The sequence below is a fragment of the Cervus canadensis genome, chromosome 3 (assembly GCF_019320065.1).
Source record: "Cervus canadensis isolate Bull #8, Minnesota chromosome 3, ASM1932006v1, whole genome shotgun sequence".
Lineage (NCBI taxonomy): Eukaryota > Metazoa > Chordata > Mammalia > Artiodactyla > Cervidae > Cervus > Cervus canadensis.
The window spans coordinates 44304147-44327316 of NC_057388.1; the positions used below are offsets into that span (position 1 = coordinate 44304147).

The 23170-nt window shown below is 44.3% G+C and overlaps 1 protein-coding gene across 1 annotated transcript in view; it reads left to right on the plus strand.

The window, feature by feature from the left end:
* Positions 1-3511: 3511 nt before the first annotated feature.
* CDHR3 (cadherin related family member 3) overlaps positions 3512-23170 on the plus strand; it is a 69630-nt gene continuing 49971 nt past the window's right edge. The window contains exons 1-2 of the mRNA XM_043463027.1: positions 3512-3614; positions 20231-20433. Coding sequence (XP_043318962.1) covers positions 3569-3614; positions 20231-20433 — 249 coding nt within the window. The 5' untranslated portion in view covers positions 3512-3568. The remainder of the gene's footprint in view (positions 3615-20230; positions 20434-23170) is intronic.

Below are 23170 nucleotides of genomic sequence, written 5' to 3' on the forward strand. Positions count from 1 at the left end.
AGTAAGTCCACAATATTTTGAGCACCAGCCATGTATCTGGCTCAGTGTTACATGTGAAGCAATCAGGATGCAATAAAGTTTAAGAGCTTCTCTGTCCTGGAAAGGCATGCTAGGACTGACGGGAGACAGATGTGTGAGATGACCCTGGGAGTGGGGTGCCGGGGCTGTGTGCATGCTGGTACGGCAGCTACGCAGGGAAGCCCCTGTCGACTGCTTCCCGTTCCTGCCATCAGCATGGCCGCTGCTGCTGAGAGTGTGTGCTGGGCCCTGAGAACTCTCTGCCCAAGAGGGGCCTGTGAGGCAGGGGCACCTGAATGCTGTGACCTGGGGGTCCTGTCCCAGGGTTTGGATCCTGGAAGTCCCCAGTTTTCCAGCACTGGTGAATGGGAACCATGGACAGAGCTTCCTCGTAGACATTAAGGTGGCCACGCTTGCTGGCTTCTCTGCCCACAGACCTACTGGAGGAGCTGGACTTTTCAAACATTCACAGCAGTGCTTCCAGTTCTGGTCTGAAGTCTATAGCGTTTTGTGTATCAAGTACATTATAGATAATGTAAAGGTTTGTAGGTGGCAAATCATCCATCTGCAGGAAAGTATGTTCCAAGTTCCAGTTTGACGAATCTTTAGAACACAACGCCTTTGCTAGCAAATTAGACACTTGCAGTAGCTGGATCCCAGGAAAGTCCCTTCAGGGACTTTTTGTGTCTGAACCATTGCTGGGCCAGATATGATGTGGAAGTCTCCCCAGGTCTTCCATGTGACCCCAGAGGGGTGCCTGCCCAATTCATCTCACCAGACTGAGACCTGGGTGGAACCAGGACTTAGGATCTCAGAGGTCAGAACAAGAGAGCAGGGGGCCTCAGGGTCCTGTTCAGCCTGTGTGATTCTGGCCCAGCTGGGTCCTAGATGCCTGGACCATACGATTTCAGGAGACGTGAGCCGACAAATGGACAATATAACATGATAATGGCAGAAACAACCTTAAGGGCTAGAAATAGATGCTGTCATTACAGGAGGAAAAAAAACCCATAGCAAATTCCAAAATCTGACCCTTATGATCCCGGGACCAGGGAAGGGAGGGAACGGGAGATTCCCCTATTCCTGGTGAAAACAAGGCAACATGAAGAAGGCTGTGCAGTCAGGCTGAAAATTAAACAGATGTGAGTTTCTTTCATTCAAAGCCTTAATTATTCTGACGTCTTCCATAACTTAATCTGAGGCATCACTTCAGCTTTAATTATGCATAATGAAATGGATTATTTACAGTAACTAATATGACAGGGAAAACTGAGAGGTGAGAATTGGTAACTTGGCAACTGTTTAGTCATCTTTTTTTTCAGCCCATGTTTATTGCCTACCTACTATGTTGCAGCTTTTACTACAGCCCTATTAGGAAAAATACAGTATTGCTAGAACACATACTATGGCCCAGTTTCTTTCACTTCATTAGCTCATGGACTATTCGCAATAATACTGCATCACAGGTATTATTCTTCCTGATTTGTAGAAGCGGGACTGAGATTCTGAAAGGGTAGGTAATTTGCCTAAGCTCACACAACAAAACCTATGTTTTCCTTGCCATTTACCTGTTTTAGACAGAAACCTACCTACAGACTGACATTATATTCCGAATCTCACTTCCTGCTTTATATGGGAAAAGTTGACTTTTCTCAAGGGAAAAATGAGGGATCAAAATTGTACTTTTGGGGAAATAACCTGAGGGCTTCCTACAGGATGCATTGGATGCTATGGAGACAATCCCGGTCAGAGGCCAGGACCTGAGTAGGCCCCGGTGAAAGTGAAGGTCACTCAGTTGTGTCTGACTCTTTGTGACCCCATGGACTATACAGTCCATGGAACTCTCTAGGCCAGAACACTGGAGTGGATAGCCTTTCCCTTCTAAAGGGGATCTTCCCAACTCAGAGATCAAACTGTATTGCAGATGGATTCTTTACCAGCTGAGCCACAAGGGAAGCCCCTAAGCCCCAGTGGTGGCAGCCAAACTGGAAAAAAAGGCTGCAGGCGGCACTGAGGAGGCTAGAAAGGGCTTGGCGAAGATTTGGACATAATGGACAAGTTACACATCCTCTCTGAGCCTTACTTTCCTTGTGCCTAGGAGCAGCTGAAACTGGTTTATCCAGAAGTCTCAATCCAGGGGCATATAAACAGAAACGGTTTTGCTTCCTCCAGTCATTGTTTTTCATCTGCCTCTGTTACATCTCCTTTTCTTGTTTCTTAACAGCTTGTTTCCTGTTCACTTTCAGTTAGTCATCGTCCTTGATAGCTTTCACAGCTTCCGTCTCAAACGCAACTTCAGTTTTGTTTTCAGCCTCTCCCCTGCTGCAGCACTGGCCCCTGGGTGTGGGGTGTTGTCTGGTTTCTCTGCCTGGGGAGGAGGGAGAGGACAGGGCACAGGCATGGCTCCTGAGCTGGCCTTCCGTGCTCTCTCTCTCAATCTGTTGTGGCAGTTTTCGGGGCTCTCACAGACTAACTGGCCAGGGCTGACCTCTGTGCATCCAGATGCTGGTTCACTAGTGGGGCACATGTAGTCTTCAGAGCTCCTGAGGATCTCCCAGCGGCTCATGTCCCTGGTGCCCCCACCCGTCTCTTGCCACCAACCTTGGGCTGCTGGGTGGGCACCCCTCCCCCAGCAGGTATTTCTTGAGTGAAAGGAACAGAAGAGAGGGTCCAAGTCCCGCTTCCTTCCACTGTGTCCACGGTCTTCCTACTGCACCACGTTGAGGGAACAGGCTGCTCCACCCCCACCCTCCCTCTGCACGGCCACTGCTCCTTGTCTGAGTGGATGCTGGACTCCAGATGCGTCTCACTCACCAGGGCTTGTAGACTCCCACAGGGCTGTACAGGGCATGGAAGCATGGCGCAGGGCAATGCAGCCCAGGGACGGGCCACATCACTTCCCTGTGCATTCAAGCTTCCACCAAAATCTTCCTCCACAGACGTCTTTGAGGGCTGCCAGGGTGGGAGGGGGAATTGGCGGGGGGGTGTGGATGGAGTCTGCCTTGAGGAGGGGTCTGGCCCCAGCTCTTGGCTCCTCTCTTTGGAATGAATGCTTTAGTCTCCAAACCTGAGTCTGACTCATCAATTCAGAACAGCAGAAAAATTCTGACTTCCTACCCGTTTCTGTGGATGGCAAGGTGCCTGGTGACAGGACAGCTGAGCCTGTAGGGATGACACTGCTGTGTTCAGCTCTTCACATCACCTCAGTGTCTCTGCTCTTCCGTTGCTCTTTTGACTTCTCTTCTGGGGCTCTCTGTGCAGACGCACCTTGGATGTGGATTTTCAAGATGGGCTCTGAGCTGACCCCATCAGCTGCTTGGCTGACCTCTTGGTACCATGCCATCACAGAAGCAGGTAATCAGAGAACAAACAGTCCTGTGGTGTTTGGAGTCTCCCTTAGTGACACCAAAGCCTCTGTTTGATTTCTCAAGTGGCAACAAAGCCAGGAGCAGAAGGTGAGCAGCACCTAGAATAGACCCCAGGTGTAATAACGTGGGGTTCAGGCCCTGGAAGATGCACTAGAAGCATACGCAGAAGTGAACTATCAAAGATGCAGGAGGTCGTCTTCTTCCCGCTTCTCCTGGGTGCCCTGTCAGGTAGGAGCTCCGTTTCACCACCTGACTTGGCCCACTCAGTTTGCTCAATATCATTGTGTGATAAAGTCCCCGAAGGAAGAAATTGCCCCTGGGGGGCCCTGTTCAAGTGTGGGACTGTCAGCCTCAGGGAGACTTGTGAAGCTGGGGTGGGATATCTGGAGAAGAGGGTACCCCAGAAGCCCCATCTAATTGATGTTCATATAGACTGTTTCACCTCCCCTCTTGGCCTGTGTAGTCCTTTCAAGACCGAAAGCTGGGGAAAGAACTTTCCTGGCAGAGCTTTGTGTGTATGTCAGCTAGTCTTTGCGCAGATTCCGGCCTTACTCTGGAGCTCTCTAGCGGCAAGCTGAGTTGCCAAGTCACCCTATGCGGAAACTGAGGTACAGAGGGGCTAGCGTCTTAGTCCTGAGAGAAGAAAATTTCTGATAGAAGGCAAAGATTCACCTCATGTTCCTGGCACTCCCTCCTCCTTATTCAAGAGCTTCAGGAATCTTGGATGATTTTTCAATGTTGTCAGCTTGGATTATTGAAATTGAGCTTTTTAAATTAAATCTTATTTTTGAATAGGTAGTATATGCATAATGTATGGAATTCAATCATATTAAATTTGCAGATTAATTTAGGGGTAATTTACATCTTTGATGAGTTATACAGTAAAACGCTTAGAGGAGTGTCTGTTATCTAGTAAATGCTTAGTAAATGTTACTGATTATGTACGACACTGAGTCTTCCTATTCAAGAACAGGGTTCTAGAAACACGTTCAGCTCTTCATTTTCTCATGAGTATTTTGAGATTTCCTTCATATGGATCTTGCACATTTTGATTATATTTCTAGTTCTTTTTATTTTTTAGCATTTGCAAATGAAATCTTCTTTTGACTTTTAACTTTTAATTGATCCTTATATAATGTATGAAATTCTGTTAATGAATTATCTTATTTGTAATGATGTTTCTGTTGATTTTCATGGATTCTCCAGGTTTGAAAATAATAAATGTTTATACTTTTCCTTCATTATTTTCTTATATCTCTTTTCTTTCTCTTATTCAACTACGGGCCCTATACCTTCAGACTGTTGTTAAATAATGACAAGAATGTACACTCTTGTCTTGTTCTCCATAAAGCATCATGTTAACTTTTGGTATGAAATAGAAATGTTTTATATGTTAAGGAGATAGCTTTTATTCTTATTTAGGCTATTTGCTTATAAATAAAAATGGATTTTTATTTTTTTAAATTTAGCTACTTGGCATATAGGATCTTAGTTCCCTGACCAGGGATCAAACCCATGATCCCTGCATTGGAAACTCAGAGTGTTAACCACTGGACCACCAGAGAAATCCCAAAATGGATTTTTTTAAAATGAATCTATTAATATTTATTCAACATTTTAACAAATTAAAATATATCCAATATTACCCTTTATAGTCCATTTTTCCATATACTTAAAAGGGATCCTTCCCTGCTTTTAGGTAGGAAAGTAGTTATTCAAGGATAATTGGACATTTCTTTAAAGCACTTTGGTAAACTGAACTATAGTACAGTAGTATTTACAAGAGCAAAATAGCTTGTCTTGATTTCTAATTGCTACAGTATGGTATCAGTGAGATCAAACTTAGGCAAGACAGACCCAATTAATGTTTACATGTGGAAACCATACAATATAAGTGGTTAACCTACTGAAAGTTTAGCATTCGGTTCACATCACTGAGAAGCTTACCTAAGATCTTTTATGCTGCAGCATCCTGTGGTATTCTTGCACTGCCCACAAAAATTCTTTGGGGGGAGAAAAATCATCAAAACTGTGATATAGCCAATGAAATCTTTAATCTTTGATAACCTTTAAAGCTTGGGAGTACTTAACAGCAGGTAAACATGGAACATCTTCCTAGAATACCAACTTTACATTAAATATGTAACATCAAAAAACCAAAAAGTAAACGCACAATTATATTCACTTTTAACAAATGAGATGTCCCTAAGTTCCTGTAACCATTTGTATGAATTCATTGGACTTTGACAAGTTCTACATTATAAAATGGTCACTTTTGCCATAAAATGCAAAGATAATTCTTACCTGTTTGAAACATCTGAAGCAAATGTCACCTTTGACAGGTAACATAAATCTCATCTCTAGGTGACACTACCTAAGCCCAAAGGCAGGTGGGGTAGGTGTTATTTAGCCTAGCTATTGATATTATTTACACCTTTTAACAACTTATCAAATACAATACTGTTGACTTGTTATTACATTTGTGTGAAATAATTCATGTATACAGAAAATTAGGAACATTTAACCTAACTGACTTCAAATTAAGTGGCAATAGCAAAGGCAATTCAAGTAGTAACATGGTGCAACTTTCCCTGTTAATGGTTTTAAAATGCTCATTTAAATAAAAGATGAGTTCACTTGCTTAGATATTTGAAATACAACTTTATTCTGATTTTAAACGAAAAGGAATGGGAATGACAGTAACAAGCAAGATTCGACATCTCAATATTGTCATGTGACTACAGCAGTCTTATATTTGAAACTCAAGGAGAAAACAACTGTGTTACAAAACACTTAAATATGCAGGTCCAAAAAATGAAGGTATTTTTTTTTAAACTGCCACATTCACTTCAAAGCCCATCCATTTCCTTCAGCATCCAAAGATTAAGCACATGTTCTGCTTAGCTATATAATAAAGTGGCAAACATGCTGCACCACTGACATCACAGGACAGCTGCCTATAAAACCAGACTTCCGACGCTGGGCCCCAGCTTCACTTTCTCACAGGTCATCATCTCCATCCGGGAGAGAAGTTGTCTGAGCAACCTCTAAATCGGCTCATACTGTGCTGCCAAGGCTGGGTTCATGACCACTTCTGGCGGGGCAAGAGCAGGCATGGTGACAAACTCTAAGTTAGAGTCTCCAATCAGTTTCCTAGCAAGCCAAAGGAAGGGCTTTTCAAAGTTGTAGTTACTTTTGGCAGAAATGTCATAGTACTGAAGATTCTTCTTTCGGTGGAAGACAATTGACTTTGCCTTAACCTTTCTGTCCTTAATATCCACTTTGCTGCCACACAACACAATTGGGATGTTCTCACACACTCGTACCAGATCTCTATGCCAGTTAGGCACATTCTTGTAAGTAACTCGATGTTACATCAAACATTATAATGGCACATTGAGCTTGTCTATAATAGCCATCTCTCTGTCCAAAAATTTCTTCTGACCAGCTGTATACCATACATTGAACTTAATCAGTCCTCTGTTGGTATGGAACACAAGAGGATGGACCTCAACATTCAAGGTAGCTACATACTTCTCAAATTCACCAGTCAGATGACATTTCACAAATGTAGTTTTTCCAGTACCACCATCACCAACCAATACAAGTTTGAACTGAACTTGGGGCTCTCCTTGGGCAGCGATTGCGATGTTACTTCCAGAAGCATCTCTGCACCCGTCTGACTGAGCCCAAAATGGATTTTTAAATCAGATTTTTTCTCAAGATCTATAAAGAAGACTATTTGATTTTTCCCCTTTGATCTGTTAATAGACGAATAAGTCACGAGTCTCCTAATAATATTGAACTCTTTAACCTTGAACTTTTAGAGGGCAGGAGGAACTGTGAGTGTGAAGTTGGGCCTTGAGCTGCGCAGACTCTTACTTGAATTAAACATTGGAGATTTTCCCAGAAATAGAGGCTTTTAGGACCATAATCATTTGAGTTAAGAGGTGACGTTTATTGTCATTAGGGGAAGAGTGAGGTTAGAAAAACCCAGCATCTCATACTGAAACATTATCATTTGGAATCGTCTCATCAGATGTGTGAAAGAAACAGATCACAAAAATCTGCAAGAAATACTTGAGATTTTAAAATAAAAACCACATTCTAATCCCTCCCCCCCCTCCAAAAGACCACACACTGTACTGCACTTTTGCTTCCACAGGTCAAATACAATTTTTTGAAAGGCCTGCTGTGATGCAGACTACTCCTCTCTCACCTTCTTAGGTGAGTCTGAAAACCTACTCCTTACCCTTGATCTCAAAAACACCAGGGTCACAGAGGATTGGGGGAGGGGAGCAGTCACAGTACCTGCCTTCAGCAGATTGGAAACAGGCATCACCAAAGTAATCACAGACAAAGTAACATTTTCCAGTATTCTGTTCCTCTCCTTTGGTCTAACCGGTGTGTATCCTCCAGGTCCAGGCAAGCCCCACCTCCTCCATGGAGCCTTCTCAGATTGCCCTAGCTCTTAGTGGGTGCTCTTTCTGTTATACCCTGGAACTTCTCTTGCCTACACGTGGAATGGGTGTCAAGGGTTTCGTACAGTACCTAACACAGAATAAGTGCTCAATGAAAAGTAGCAGGAGTTATAAAAGTCTGTCCTGGAATCCTCAACTGGAATGCCAGCCCTACAATAACAGTTTTCATATTTCTTACTCCTCTGTGGTCTCTGAGTACCAGTACATCAGGGTATCTAATACATTTTTGTTGTTGTTGATCATTATCCCTTTGGGGGCCTGTTTTTTTCCCTCTGCATTTACTGATATCCCCTAAATGCAGAAATTTAGATCCTCTGCCTGCTTAATATTGGCAGTGAGGTTGGCGTCTGTCTTTTTCACCTCCTATTAAGATGAGGGAAAGAAAATATTTTCTCTTTGGGATGCTAAAGTGTCCCTTTCAAGCAACAACTTAGAAAGCAAGGCCCAAAAGAACATAAACTCCACAAGACTCTCAGCTGTAGCACAAGAAAGAGTTGGGGTGAAACAGTCTCTGGCTCCATCAGTACCAAAGGAACATGTGTCACTCCTGGGAGATGGAAGACCTAGCAAAAGCCCCTCAGTGTATTTAAATCCACTGCATACTGAGGCTGTCCCCACTTTGAGAAAGTCTCCAGGGAACTAGCTTTTGTCTGAGTCTCATGGAAATGAAAAATGCCAGGGTGTGTAAAGAGAGAAGGCTCTCCTTGGTAGTTAGAAGATCCACAGGAACACAAAAAAGGTATCAGGCCGGTTGACCTGAGTTTTGTCCACCGAGCACCACATGTGAGGTCATCTTGATCTCTCTAGGGTGATCCACAAGTCTGCCATCTGGGCCTGGCCCCCAGCTGGGTGAGTCAGGAAATCAAAAGAGGCCCAAGGCTCAGTGTCTTACACTCCTTGAGGACTAGGTGTACATCCTTCTTAATGCTCTCATCATTTGAAAAGGCAGGAAGATATAGTCCATTTCCAGAAAGTCTTTCTGTGGGTGATTAATCCTATACATGGGATCCAAAGAATGTAACAAAAAGTTTCCTCTTTTCTACCATGTCTCTTTCCTATTAAGACAACCTCAGAAAAGCAAAGGCCATCCCTCCTCTCAGCCCCACTCCCCTCTTCCTTTTCCAAGGGAACCTGGTTGTCATTCCCTCACTCCCGCTGAAGCACTCAAGTTACTGGAATCTGTCTGCTTTTCCATCTCCATAGAGTTAGATGTTGGCAAGAAACCCGCCCTCCTCAGGCCTGAACCAGAGTGATGCTCCAAGACAAACACCTCCCTCTCTTGCTAATGATGACGTAGTGTCATTTACAGAATCATTAGAAGACTCGCCACCTTTTCTTCTGTGTCCTACCTTCCATTAGCCTTCGGGGGGCGTGAATCAGCCCCCCAAAGTGGGTGAGTGAGCATCTCATCCAGGAAGGTATAACATTGTGAAAATGAAAGACACAGGAAGATGTTGCATACACTAAAACAACAACATTCTACAATGTTTTATAGTAAACTGAGCATATGCATTTTCTTATATGGTACTCATGAGAGTGAATTCCAGTAGGACGGGAATTAGTCTGAGTGGCTTTGCTAAAGTTCCTGCACACAACGAACTCTTGTTCAAGGCATGGAGCCCGCTGACTAATAGCAGTGCATTGTAACCATGGGTCCCTGGAGGTTGGGGATGGTCTGCAGCGGCCTAAAAGCAATGTTCATTGATGAGGGTGAGATTGATGATTTGCCCCTGGTCCTGGTGAGCCCCTCAGAGGGCTCTGCTGTTGGGGCTAGTTATGTAACAGGATGGTGGCTACAGGACCAGCGAAATATTCAATACAAACAGTTCCAGCAGAGACTCTAATTTGGATTCACTGTTTCCAAGGTATCAGTGACGTAGCTGGTGGTTTCTGGTCTGAGCAAGTGCACTTAGCTATGGCCTTAGGAAAAGAAGATAGCAGGAGGCTGCTGGCTCTGGGCCTCTCCTGTCCTCTTGCTATGAGACAGCATTCAGCTGGGATGCACATCTTTACTTTAATGTAACTGCTATACCATCTCTATTTTCTGTAATCAACTGTGGATGTGGAAACATTCTCGTTCGGGTCCTGTGCATCTCCTTGAACAATTGAGCAACTGGAAGTGTTTCATGGCCACTGGAGTGTAGCCCCACAGCCCTGAGAGACAGAGTGGACATAAGGCCCAAAGAACTTGAGGGACCAGCCCAAGGCCACACAGTCAAGTAGTAGCAAAACTCAGATTGGCTCTGACTCCAATTCTCTTGCCCTTTTCACAACATTCCTCTGGATTCTTTCACTACGATTTTGATTAGTTACTAGAAGGAAGAGGCATGTATTGAGTGACAGCCTCAGATGAGTACTGCCCTGTGTACTGAAAACAGTAGTTAAGTCAGAGCAGCTGCATCCCCTGAGGGAGAAGAAGGAATCTCCCCACACTTCCTGAACCACCTCCTCACCTTTGGTGTCAGAGACCCAGGTGACCCTGGAACGGAGGCTACAGAGGCCTTCATTATCCCAACATGGGCTCCACGGAGGGGGCCTCCTTGGACCCTTTCTGGCAAGGCAGTGAATTCACTTATTTGGAAACAAGCAAACCCATCATCCATCCAAGCTCTCAGTCATAGGCAAGATGTTTCAGTGGGCTTAGTGACTGATAATCATTTTGTGGGCCTTTTCTTTTTCAAAGTGTACCCATCAAGCACTTCTAATTTGCTTCTTAATTAAGATGCATGTGTAAGTCAAATTCTATTAAAGCCTCTTTCTTGATCTCCAGCACTCGGACCACCAGAGAAAGTTTGGAAGGAAAGTGCATCATGTCTTAGGGAGAGATGGTCCCTGGTTCCTGGCCATTCCTCTGCCAGGGAAGGCCTGATTAGCAGAGTGCGTTTGGACACATCCTTTAAGCTTATCTGTAGAATGAAAAAATTGAATATTTGGTGAATTCCATACCATATTAATTGCTCTATTTTTAGAGTGTGGACCCTTGCCAGGTTATTACTATTAATACTGCTAACACAATCAAATTTCCAACATCCACTGGATCTTCGAAAAAGAGAGTTCCAGAAAAACATCTATTTCTACTTTATTGACTATGTCAAAGCCTTTGACTGTGTGGATTACAACAAACTGTGGAAAATTCTGAAACAGATGGGAATACCAGACTACCTGACCTGCCTCTTGAGAAACTGCATGCAGGTCAGGAAGCAACAGTTAGAATTGGACATGGAACAACACACTGGTTCCAAATAGGAAAAGGAGTACATCAAGGCTGTATATTGTCACCCTGCTTATTTAACTTATATGCAGAGTACATCAAGAGAAATGCTGGGCTGGAATAAGCACAAGCTGGAATCAAGATTGCTGGGAGAAATATCAATAACCTCAGATATGCAGATGACACCACCCTTATGGCAGAAAGTGAAGAGGAGCTAAAGAGCCTCTTGATGAAAGTGAAAGAGGAGAGTGAAAAAGTTGGCTTAAAGCTCAACATTCAGAAAACTAAGATCATGGCATCCGGTCCCATCACTTCATGGCAAATAGATGGGGAAACAGTGGAAACAGTGGCTGACTTTATTCTTCTGGGCTCCAAAATCACTGCAGATGGTGACTACAGCCATGAAATTAAAAAATGCTTACTCCTTGGAAGGAAAGTTATGACCAACCTAGACAGCTTATTAAAATGCAGAGACATTACTTTGCCAACAAAGGTTCATCTAGTCAAGGCTATGGTTTTTCCAGTGGTCATGTATAGATGTGAGAGTTGGACTATGAAGAAAGCTGACTGCTGAAGAATTGATGCTTTTGAACTGTGGTGTTGGAGAAGACTCTTGAGAGTCCCTTGGACTGCAAGGAGATCCAACCAGTCCATCCTAAAGGAGATCAGTCCTGGGTGTTCATTGGAAGGACTGATACTGAAGCTGAAACTCCAGTACTTTGGCCACCTGATGTGAAGAGCTGATTCACTTGAAAAGATGCTGATATTGGGAAAGATTGGGGGGCAGGAGGAGAAGGGGACGGCAGAGGATGAGATGGCTGGATGGCATCACCGACTCAATGGACATGGGTTTGGGTGGACTCTGGGAGTTGGTGATGGACAGGGAGGCCTGGCGTGCTGCGGTTCATGGGGTGGCAAAGAGTTGGACACAACTGAGCGACTGAACTGAACTGAACTGAACCACTACTTGTAATAGCAAAGAAACTGGAGGAACTGAGTGTTCGACTAAGACTCGGGATATCCCAGCTTGGCCACTTGCCTTATCAATGTCCCTGGAGTGTCTGCCTCAGAGTTTTTAGGATTCAACTATACAACCCTGGCACACATAACCTTTTCCTGGGAGGAAAGACCACCAGATGAAGAGCAGAACAGGTCCGGCAAGAATGTCCGCAGAAATATTCACAGACACAGTCCGGCTTTATCAAGACAGTTTCCAACACAAAGTGCCTGAGGGTCACTGGATAGATCCACTTTTCCCTCCCCAATACTTCCCTCACCACCGTGAGGAAGTGGGACCACTTGAGGAAGGCCAGGGCAAGCCATGTAAGTGTAAGGAGGCAGCATGGAACCATGAAAAGGAGCCCTGCCCTTGGAGTCAGATGCCTTGGATTGGAAGACTGGTTCTTCTCTAGAATTAGCCTCTCAAACCCAGAGTTTATCAAAGTTATGATTAATGCAGCAAGATCAAGGGATACACTTCCCACAAAGCAAAGTAGAGGCTATCTGCTGGGGATATTTGGTGAGCAATCTCTCCAGTTTGCCACAGCAAGGTTGGTGGCTGTGGTAGTCTCCCTGTTGAGGTTGAGGTTGTGGGAACCTCTGAGTAGGGCTGAGCAAAGCCTCTCATAGCTGAGACCGTACCAAGCTAATACTCCAGCACTGTTCCTTATGCTGTTCCCCTAAAAGGCCTCTTAGATGTCACATCACCCAAATCTAACGTCTGGGTGGAAAGTCCAATCTCTTACCAGCCCCAGCACCATCTTGCTATGCTGTTACCAGGTTACAGAATATCCACAATTCATCTCACGTGCAGGGTCATCTGACAAGCATGGATCAAAAGCCTATAGTAGAGACACGCAGTCTGCTATCTACAGACCCAGATGAGTGAACCAGGGCCCTCATGGCCACTTACTGGGTGCGTAGTCTCAGGGGTGTGAAGTGGTGGTGGTAATATCTACTTCCAGGGACCATGGTTGGAGCAGGTGAAATCAGGCATACTAGCACGATGCCTGGTGCATAGGTGCTCAGTGAAGGTGAGTGGTTACTAGTTTTAGTCTGTTCCTTTGGGCTGTGCACTACCTTACCCTGGGCTTTTCTCTCTCTCTCTCTTTTTAAAATATTTATTATCAAGCTCTTTACAGAGAAAGCTTGCCAATTTTTTCCAAAATTTTATTTATTTTTGACTGTGCTGGGTTTTTGTCGCTGCACAGGCTTTTCTCTAGTTGCGGCAAGCAGGGGCTATTCTTTGCTTGCAGAGCTCGGTCTTCTCATTGCAGGAGCTTCTCTTGTTGCAGAGTACAGGCTCTTGGGCACATGGACTTCAGTAGTTGTGGCTCCTGGACTCTAGGGCACAGACTCAATAGGTGTGGTGCACAGGCATAGTTGCTCCCATGGCATGTGGCATCCTCCTGGATCAGGGATTGAACCTGAGTCTCCTGCACTGGCAAAAGGATTCTTTACCACTGAGCCACCAGGGAAGCCCTAACCTGGGCTGTTCATGAGGAAAATCTAATGAGTTACATCTTTGCTTAAACATACATAGAAGCCTCCTTCCTTGTTGGTTAGAGAGGCACAAATCACTGCAGCAAGATCAGGTAGGGTCCTTAGAAACAAACTGCCAGTCTTTCCTTTTGCTCATGACTGTCTTTCCCTGCTGAGCCGGAAAGGAACACTCTTGTGAACAACTTGGCTGGGCAGGGCGGTGTTCTGGAGACTCCAATGGTGGGAAAAGAGGGCTTGATGAATTATAACCACAAAACCCAACCCACCACAGCAATTGATTATTTTGCTCATTTTGAAAAACTATTTTGGGGAAATTTTTGCCTCTAAATACTCTAGACATACTATATTGCTGCTGGGTTTTTTTAATCACAAGAATGCTATAATATTAAAGTCAATTTTAATAGATTAAAAAAATCCATTTGTTTTCACATCACCCTAAACCTCAGCTGTTTTGATATTTCTGAGTCCTTGCATAGTCCTTGTCCATAAAACTAGATAATTCTGCCAGCAAAAAATAACTAATGCATAATGCATTTTAGTCTCTAAATGAAATCAGATGATTTTAGATTTAGGAATGCTTGTATCAATGAATGTGTTTATATTTCAATTTTTCCTGCATTTCCACCTGCTCCTCTGCCTCCCCTCCCTCAAATCTGAAGTAAAACATTCTCTTATAAAAGCCAATGTTTTCCCATGGCTTGTTTGCTTCTAGAAATTCTGCACCTTTCAGATCTTTCCACCCTGTAGATCTGTCCCGCCTGTACCTCCTCCCAATCTAGGGACTTTGTCCCCAAAGGTTAATGGTGGCCAAGGCTGGAAGCTGGCTGAGAAGGTGACCTTGGTGTAAATTTTGACTTTGTTACTTATTATTCACTGTGTGTGCTTCAGCTCAGTTTCCTCATCTGTAAAATGATGACACTAATGTTTATCCAAAAGGCTTGTTTTTGAGGAGTAAATAAGGGAAAGCATTTTACAGGATGCATTTATTTGGAACATTGAATAAGTGGTAATTGTGTCAGTTTCCTAGAGCTGCTATAACAAATTACCACAAACTGAATAGTTTAATGCAGCAGAAATTTATTCTCTCACAATTCAGGAGCCCAGAAATCTGAAATCAAGGTATCAACAGGGTTGGTTCCTTCTAGAGTCTCTGAGAGAGATGCTTCTCCACACCAACATCCTGACTTCTGTGGTTTGTGTGCCATGCCTTGGTTTGTAGCTGCATTACTATGGTTTCTCAGTTCAGTTCATTTCAGTCATTCACTCATGTCTGACTCTTTGTGACCCCATGAACCGCAGCACACCAGGCCTCCCTGTCCATCACCAACTCCCAGAGCTTACTCAAACTCATGTCCATTGAGTCAGTGATGCCATCCAACCATCTGATCCTCTGTCGTCCCCTTCTCTTCCCGCCTTCATCTTTCCCAGCATTAGGGTCTTTTCAAATGAGTCAGCTCTTCACATCAGGTGGCCAAAGTATTGGAATTTCAGCTTCAACATCAGTCCTTCCAATGAATATGCAGGACTGATTTCCTCTAAATGGACTGGTTGGATATCCATGCTGTCCAAAGGACTCAAGATCTTCTCCAACACCACAGTTCAAAAGCATCAATTCTTTGGCACTCAGCTTTCTTTATAGTCCAACTCTCACATCCATACATGACTACTAGAAAAAACATAGCCTTGACTAGATGGACCTTTGTTGACAAAGTAATGTCTCTGCGTTCTAATAAGCTGTCTAGGTTGGTCATAACTTTTCTTCCAAGGAGTAATTTCATGGCTGCAGTCACCATTGGCAGTGATTTTGGAGCCCAGAAAAATAAAGTCAGCCACTGTTTCCACTGTCTCCCCATCTATTTGCCATGAAGTGATGGGACCGGATGCCATGATCTCAGTTTTCTGAATGTTGAGCTTTAAGCCAACTTTTTCACTCTCCTCTTTCACTTTCATCAAGAGGCTCTTTAGCTCCTCTTCACTTTCTGCCATAAGGGTGGTGTCATCTGCATATCTGAGGTTATTGATATTTCTTCCGGCAATCTTGATTCCAGCTTGTGCATCATCCAGCCCAGCGTTTCTCATGATGTACTCTCCATGTAAGTTAAATAAGCAGGGTGACAATATACAGCCTTGACGTACTTCTTTCCCCATTTGGAACCAGTGTATTGTTCCATGTCCAATTCTAACTGTTGCTTCCTGACCTGCATATAGGTTTCTCAAGAGGCAGGTCAGGTGGTATTTCCATCTCTTTCAAAATTTTCCACAGTTTGTTGTGATCTACATAGTCAAAGGCTTTGGCATAGTCAATAAAGTAGAAATAGATGTTTTTCTGGAACTCTCTTGCTTTTTCGATGATACAATGAATGTTGGCAATTTGCTCTCTGTTTCCTCTGCCTTTTCTAAATCCAGCTTGAACATCTGGAAGCTCACTGTTCACATATTGTTGAAGCCTGGCTTGGAGAATTTTGAGCATTATGTTACTAGCATGTGAGATGAGTGCAATTGTGTGGTAGTTTGAGCATTCTTTGGCATTGCCTTTCTTTGGGATTGGAATGAAAACTGACTTTTTCCAGTCCTGTGGCCACTGATGAGTTTTCCAAATTTGTTGGCATATTGAGTGCAGCACTTTCATGATATCATCTTTCAGGATTTGAAATAGCTCAATTGGAATTCCATCACATCCACTAGCTTTGTTTGTAGTGATGCTTCCTAAGGCCCACTTCACTTCACATTCCAGGATGTCTGGCTCTAGGTGAGTGATCACACCATTATGATTATCTGGGTCATGAAGATCTTTTTTATACAGTTCTTCTGTGTATTCTTGCCACCTCTTAATATCTTTTGCTTTTGTTAGGTCCATACCATTTCTGTCCTTTATTGAGCCCATCTTTGCATGAAATGTTCCCTTGGTATCTCTAATTTCCTTGAAGAGATCTCTAGTCTTTCCCATTCTGTTGTTTTCCTCTATTTCTTTGCATTGATCACTGAGGAAGGCTTTCTTATCTCTCCTGGCTATACTTTGGAAATTTGCATTCAAATGGGTATATCTTTCCTTTTCTCCTTTGCTTTTCGCTTCTCTTCTTTTCACAGCTGTTTGTAAGGCCTCCTCAGACAGTCATTTTGCCTTTTTGCATTTTGTTTTCTTGGGGATGGTCTTGATCCCTGTCTCCTGTACAATGTCATGAACCTCTGTCCATAGTTCATCAGGCATTCTGTCTATCAGATCTAGTCCCTTGAATCTATTTCTCACTTGCACTGTATAATCATAAGGGATTTGATTTACATCATATCTGAGTGGTCTAGTGGTTTTCCCTACTTTCTTCAATTTAAGTCTGAATTTGGCAATAAGGAGTTCATGATCTGAGCCATAGTCAGATAATGGTCTTGTTTTTGCTGACTGTATAGAGCTTCTCCATCTTTGGCTGAAAAGAATATTATCAATCTGATTTTGGTATTGACCATCTAGTGATGTCCATGTGTAGAGTCTTCTCTTGTGTTGTTAGAAGAGGGTGTTTGCTACGACCAGTGTGTTCTCTTGGCAAAACTCTATTAGCTTTTGCCCTGCTTCATTCTGTACTCCAAGGACAAATCTACCTGTTACTCCAGGTATTTCTTGATTTCCTACTTTTGCATTCTAGTCCCCTAAAATGAAAAGGACATCTTTTTGGGGTGTTAGTTCTAGAAGGTCTTGAAGGTCTTCATAGAACTGTTCAACTTCAGCTTCTTCAGCATTACTGGCCGGCGCATAGACTTGGATTACTGTGATATTGAATGGTTTGTCTTGGAAACGAACAGAGATCATTCTGTCGTTTTTGAGATTGCATCCAAGTACTGCATTTCAGACTCTTTTGTTGACTAGAGTGGCTACTCCATTTTTTCTAAGGTATTCTTGCCCACAGTAGTAGATATAATGGTCATCTGAGTTAAATTCAACCATTCCAGTCCATTTTAGTTCTCTGACTCCTAAAATGTTGACGTTCACTCTTGCCGTCTCCTGTGTGACTACTTCCAATTTGCCTTGATTCATGGACCTAACATTCCAGGTTCCTATGCAATATTGCTCTTTACAACATCGGACTCTGCTTCCATCACCCATCACATCCACAATTGGATGTTGTTTTTGCTTTGGCTCCGTCTCTTCATTCTTTCTGGAGTTATTTCTCCACTGATCTCCAGTAGCATATTGGGTAACTATTGACCCAGACGGGAGTTCATCTTTCAGTGTCCTATCTTTTTGCCTCTTCATACTGTTCATGGGGTTCTCAAGGCAAGAATACTAAAGTGGTTTGCCATTCCCTTCTCCAGTGGACCATGTTTTATCAGAACTCTGCACCATGACCCATCTGTCTTGGGTGGCCCTACATAGCATGGCTCATAGTTTCATTGAGTTAGACAAGGCTGTGGTCCATGTGATTGTATTGGATAGTTTTCTGTGATTTGCTTTTCAGTCTGTCTGCCCTCTGATGGAGAAGGATAAGACGCTTATGGAAACTTCCTGATGGGAGAGACTGACTGAGGGGGAAACTGGGTCTTATTCTGATGGGCGGGGCCATGCTCAGTAAATCTTTAATCCAATTTTCTGTTGATGGGTGGAGCTGTGTTCCCTCTCTGCTATTTACCCGGGCCAAACTATGGTGGAGGTAATGAAGATAATGGTGACCTCCCTCCAAAGATCCCATGCATGTACTGCTACACCCAGTGCCCCCCACCTGCAGCAGGCCACCACCGACCCACACCTCCACTGGAGACGCCTGGACACTCATGGGCAAGTCTGGGTCAGTCTCTTGTGGGGTCACTGCTTCTTTCTCCTGGGTCCCGGTGCACAAGGTTCTGTTTGTGACCTCAAAGAGTCTATTTCCCAGTCCTGTGTAAGTTCTGGCGGCTCTATGGTGGGGTTAATGGTGACCTCTTCCAAGAGGACTTATACCATACCCAAGTCTGCTGCACCCAGAGCCCCTGCCCCTGCGGCAGTCCACTGCTGACCCGTCCCTCCACAGGAGACACTCAAACACAGTTCTGTCTCAGTCTCTGTGGGGTCCCTGGGTCCTGGTGCTATGGTTTCTACCTCTGTCCTAATGATGCTTCTTCCTTCTGTGTGTATCTTTATGTCCTGTCCTATTCTTACAAGTGTTCTGCCCTTAGTCCGAGTCCCCGGTCGGGAAAGAAGACTCCTCGAAACAATGCAACTTGCAATAGGGGAATTTATTACTGACTCGAGCCAGGGCCTCCTGCCCTCACCAAGTGTGTGAGGACGAAAGGCCCTGAGCCCCAGTTCTCTTGGGTATTTGTTAGGTCAAAAAAAGCAGCAGGGAGTTGGCGTAAGCGGATTGGTTACACAGTTGAGAGGTAATTTTTGTTGGCCCAACGTGGGGCTTTCAGCTTTCCCCTGATAGGTTCCCTGTTTTCTTGCTAGGCATATGTTGATTGGCTGGCTCCAGGAGGCCTGATAATTATGTTACCCCGGGAAACCAGGCCTACTCCTAATCTAGGCTGCCTGTCATGGCGTTAGCCGTGACAGCCTCACAACAAGGACACCAGTCACTAGATTTGGGGCTCACCCTAATCCAGCAAGACCTCCTCTTAACTAGATAATTAGATAATAATTAGATAGATAACTAACTAGATGTAGATAATTCAATCTACAAAGACTCTATTTGCAAATAAGGTACATTCTAAGGTTCTGGGCAGACATGAATTGGGGGAGGGAGCACTATTCAGCCCCTACAGTTGTGTTGTTATAGAAGCATAAAGATCACAACCCACTCCTCTCCTCTGTGCTGGCAAAATCCTCTAGAGTGTCAAAGAGAACTTAGACCATCCCAAAGCTTTCCTGGTAGGGAAAAATAACACATTTTCTCTGACATCATAAAATTCCCTGTCTGTGATGCAGCCCAAGGTAATTCACAGGCTTGCCCTGAGTCTCTCACTTCCTTCTCTTTGAAACAGGAGTTACTCTATTGAGAACAATGTACCAATTAAGACTCTGCACGATGCCCTCAGCATCTCATGATAACAAGTCACTGTCCATGAGATTATACTTAGGGTCTACGGCCACACTACCCTGAACACGCCTGATCTCGTCTGATCTCGGAAGCTAAGCAGGGTTGGGCCTGGTTAGTACTTGGATGGGAGATTATACTTAGGGATGTGGGGAGAGCTGGTGTGATTTTGGAGTTCTCCAGTCATGCACATTCCATTCTCAGTGTTCTCTGTATCTAACACTGACACAGAGAAGGAAAATAAACTCTTGGAGGCTCCCTGGTCTTTGTAAGACAGAGGACGCTGTGGCCAGACTGGGTCCTTCAAGGGGGGTGTCTATGTTCTAAGATATCATGTTTCCCTCTCCCTGGCTCTCCACACAAGCTGGGAGAAACACGAAGGGAAGCAGAGAGGTAAGAGGAAAAACAGCAGCTTTATTTCCAGAATGACAGAAGCAGATTTCGTGGTCGTATAGTGGTGGCTGTTTTCTTGGCTCCGAGAAGATCTCACATTCCCATTTCCAGCTCTTGGCAAGAGTCTTCATTCTTGGGGAGTGACTGGGTTCCAGTTTCGCCCTGAGCTACGAGTCGAAGCCACAGACCAAGCTGCCAAGTCCTTGTTTTCAGCACAAGGCTTTGCGCTCATGTCGTTTTGCATCCTTTTTATATCTGCAGGTGGACAGGCACTACACCTAATCCACTTACCCGCTATGAGCAAAGTAGCAGAGAATTCTCCACCTGAGACGTCAGTGCACAAGTTTTCTGTGAATTTATCAGCATCACTGTCACCTGTGGTCCCAGGGTTCCCCCTGATAATCAACTCCAGTCCCCTCACTCGGGCCTTCAGGGTGAACTGGCTGTCGGACACTGACTTTGAGGTAAGCACCATCTTATTCCCCAGGGAGCTGCTCACAAAGAGGGGTCCTGCAGATGGTATGGGTGGAATTCTGGATCAGTGGTCATTTCTTCCTCTTTTCCTTCTTTAATCTTCCCTCTTGTAAGATCTGGACATTCTGTCTGGGGCATTCTAGGGCCCTCTGTGCTAGATGCCTCTGTAGCTTTTGGACCTTTTCCCCCTCCATTTAATCCAGTCCAAATGAACACTATGTTCAATTTGTTACATATAAAAGGCTCATTTCTTATTGCCAACCACCCTCATATGATAGCAGGTGTTAGGAGTGCCAATGGTAGCCGAATTCTTCGGGTGGAATAGTTTGTGTAATGATCTCCTTAGAAACCAGACCCTGATGAGCTAGTACCTGGTGATTCTTCTTTTCTATGATTCTGTGATTTTTCAGTAGGAAATTTATGAGAAGATATTTCATATGGAAGAACACACCCTTAATAAAAATATAAGTCTGGATGTCTATCCATACTGAATGAATGTTTCCTCTTGGACAGTTCAGACCCAATCAATCGCATTCAAGAGCTACACCACTGGGGCTCTGTTTTCTAGTTTGTCTGGTCTTTCCCAAAGTTGTCACTTCTCCTGAGGCAGGATGAACCTGCTAATTGCACGTTTTCCACTGACAACCTCGAAGGCCCTCTAAAGGATGTCTTTAGGGTCTAGGTGTCTGGATCCTGCTGAAGTGCATTTTCCCCCACGTTTACCTCATTCTTCAGTGGGCACAAGGACCTTCTATAGTCATCATCAGCCCTGCCCCAGCTCCCGCCTGCCATTGTTCTGGGTTCTAGGGGGACCCAGTGGGCCTTCTTGGTCTGAGCTTGGTTGCCTCTTTGAGAAACATATAAGGTGTTCTTAAACCCAGCTGATGATTAGAGTCACTAGGGGAACTTTCAAAAAGTGTGCATATCTGGGCTCAAAACACACCTGTGGGGCCCATGGACTGGGGGTCAGAGCCCAGCATGTTGTGTTCTCCGCACCCCAGGGGTGGGCCCTCTGGCACGCAAGGAGCACACATTTAGGCAACCTCCACCTCAGCATCCAGCGCACATTCCTGGGGCCCAGATGCCATTTCTGTGACTTCCCTGCCTGTAGACCTGCTCCCTTGACATCTGGTTCATCTTTAACAGCTGCTGCTCATCTGTGCCTCCAAGCCTTGCCAGTTATTTACACTTACAGAGCACATAGTATACACTGGACACTGCGGAAAGGACTTGACATGTGCTCTTTTGTAATATTCACAGCAATCCAATGATTTTATTTGTATGATCGCCCCGTTTGCACAGATAGGGGAAATGAGGAAAAATTTAGTAGAGGTGAAATAACTTGCCCCGTGTTGCACATCTATTGCTGTGCTGACACTGGAAGGCAGGCAGTCTGGCTTTAGAGCTCACACTGTTTTTGTTTTTTTTTTAACAGCTCTATTGAGATACAATACACATAGCATGTAATTCATCCATTGAAAGTATACAAAAAAAGAAGCAAGTATACAGTTCAGTGGTTTTTACTCTATTCACAGACCGTCACCACAATCCAGTTTTAGAACATTTTCATCCCCCAAAAACGAAACCCCAAATCCATTAGCAGTCTCTCCCCTGTCTCCTATCCCCCCAGGCCCTGGTAACTACTAACCTATTTTCTGTCTTAATGAATTTGCCCATTCTGGTCCCTTCATATGAATGGGATCATATTGTATTTGTTTTTTTAATGACTGGCTTCTTTCACTTAATGACTGACTTCCCTGGTGACTCAGACGGTAAAATCGTCTGGCTACAATGTGGGAGACCTGGGTTCGATCCCTGGGTCGGGAAGATCCCCCTGGAGAAGGAAATGGCAACCCACTCTAGTACTCTTGCCTGGAAAATCCCATGGATGGATGGAGGAGCCTGGTAGGCTATAGTCCATGGGGTCCCAAAGAGTCGGACACGACTGAGAGACTTCACTTTCTTTCACTTAAGCATAAAGTTTCAAAGGTCACACATGTTGTAGCATGGATCAGTACTTTATTCCTTTTAATGGCTGAATGATACTCCACTATATGGATATACCACATTTTCTCTATTTGTTCATCAGTTGACAGATGTTTGGGTTATTTCCACTTGAGAGACCTCATTCTCAGCCTCTTGCAGTCTATTGCCTTTAATTATGAGGATGACCAAACTATTTCAGATTTGCAGAGGTTTTAAAGCACATTCACATCCTGATCTCTTATTGCTACTACTAACACTGATATATCACTATTAAAATTGTAAATCCCTATTTTATAAATAAGATCACAATGAGACAGCAAGGTTAACTAATTTGTCCAATATCACAGAGCCAGAAAGGATGAAATAAGAACTTGACTCAGGTCTTTCCACTCCCAGTCTCAGGCTCTGTCCCCTCCAATTGCCATGCACAGCAATTACTGTTTGCATAAGCATCCAAATCTTTCACTGTCATATCTCCTCTCCCCACATCCCATGTGATTCAAACAGGGCTGTCAGTCAAGGAGGAATTCCATCCTGTTCCTGACCTCTACAAATGGAGAATTTCTTAGCCACTCCACTGATCTGGGCTCACACGTTCAGTCTTTGGTCCCAATCCTGGTGCCCTCCTGGCACCACAGCCTGCAGCTACCCGGGACCTTGTGTTGGTACTAGGATGGGCCACGAGGTCACACGTTCTTAAGGACTGGTTGCTTCTCCCCAGAAACTACCCAATATCATCAA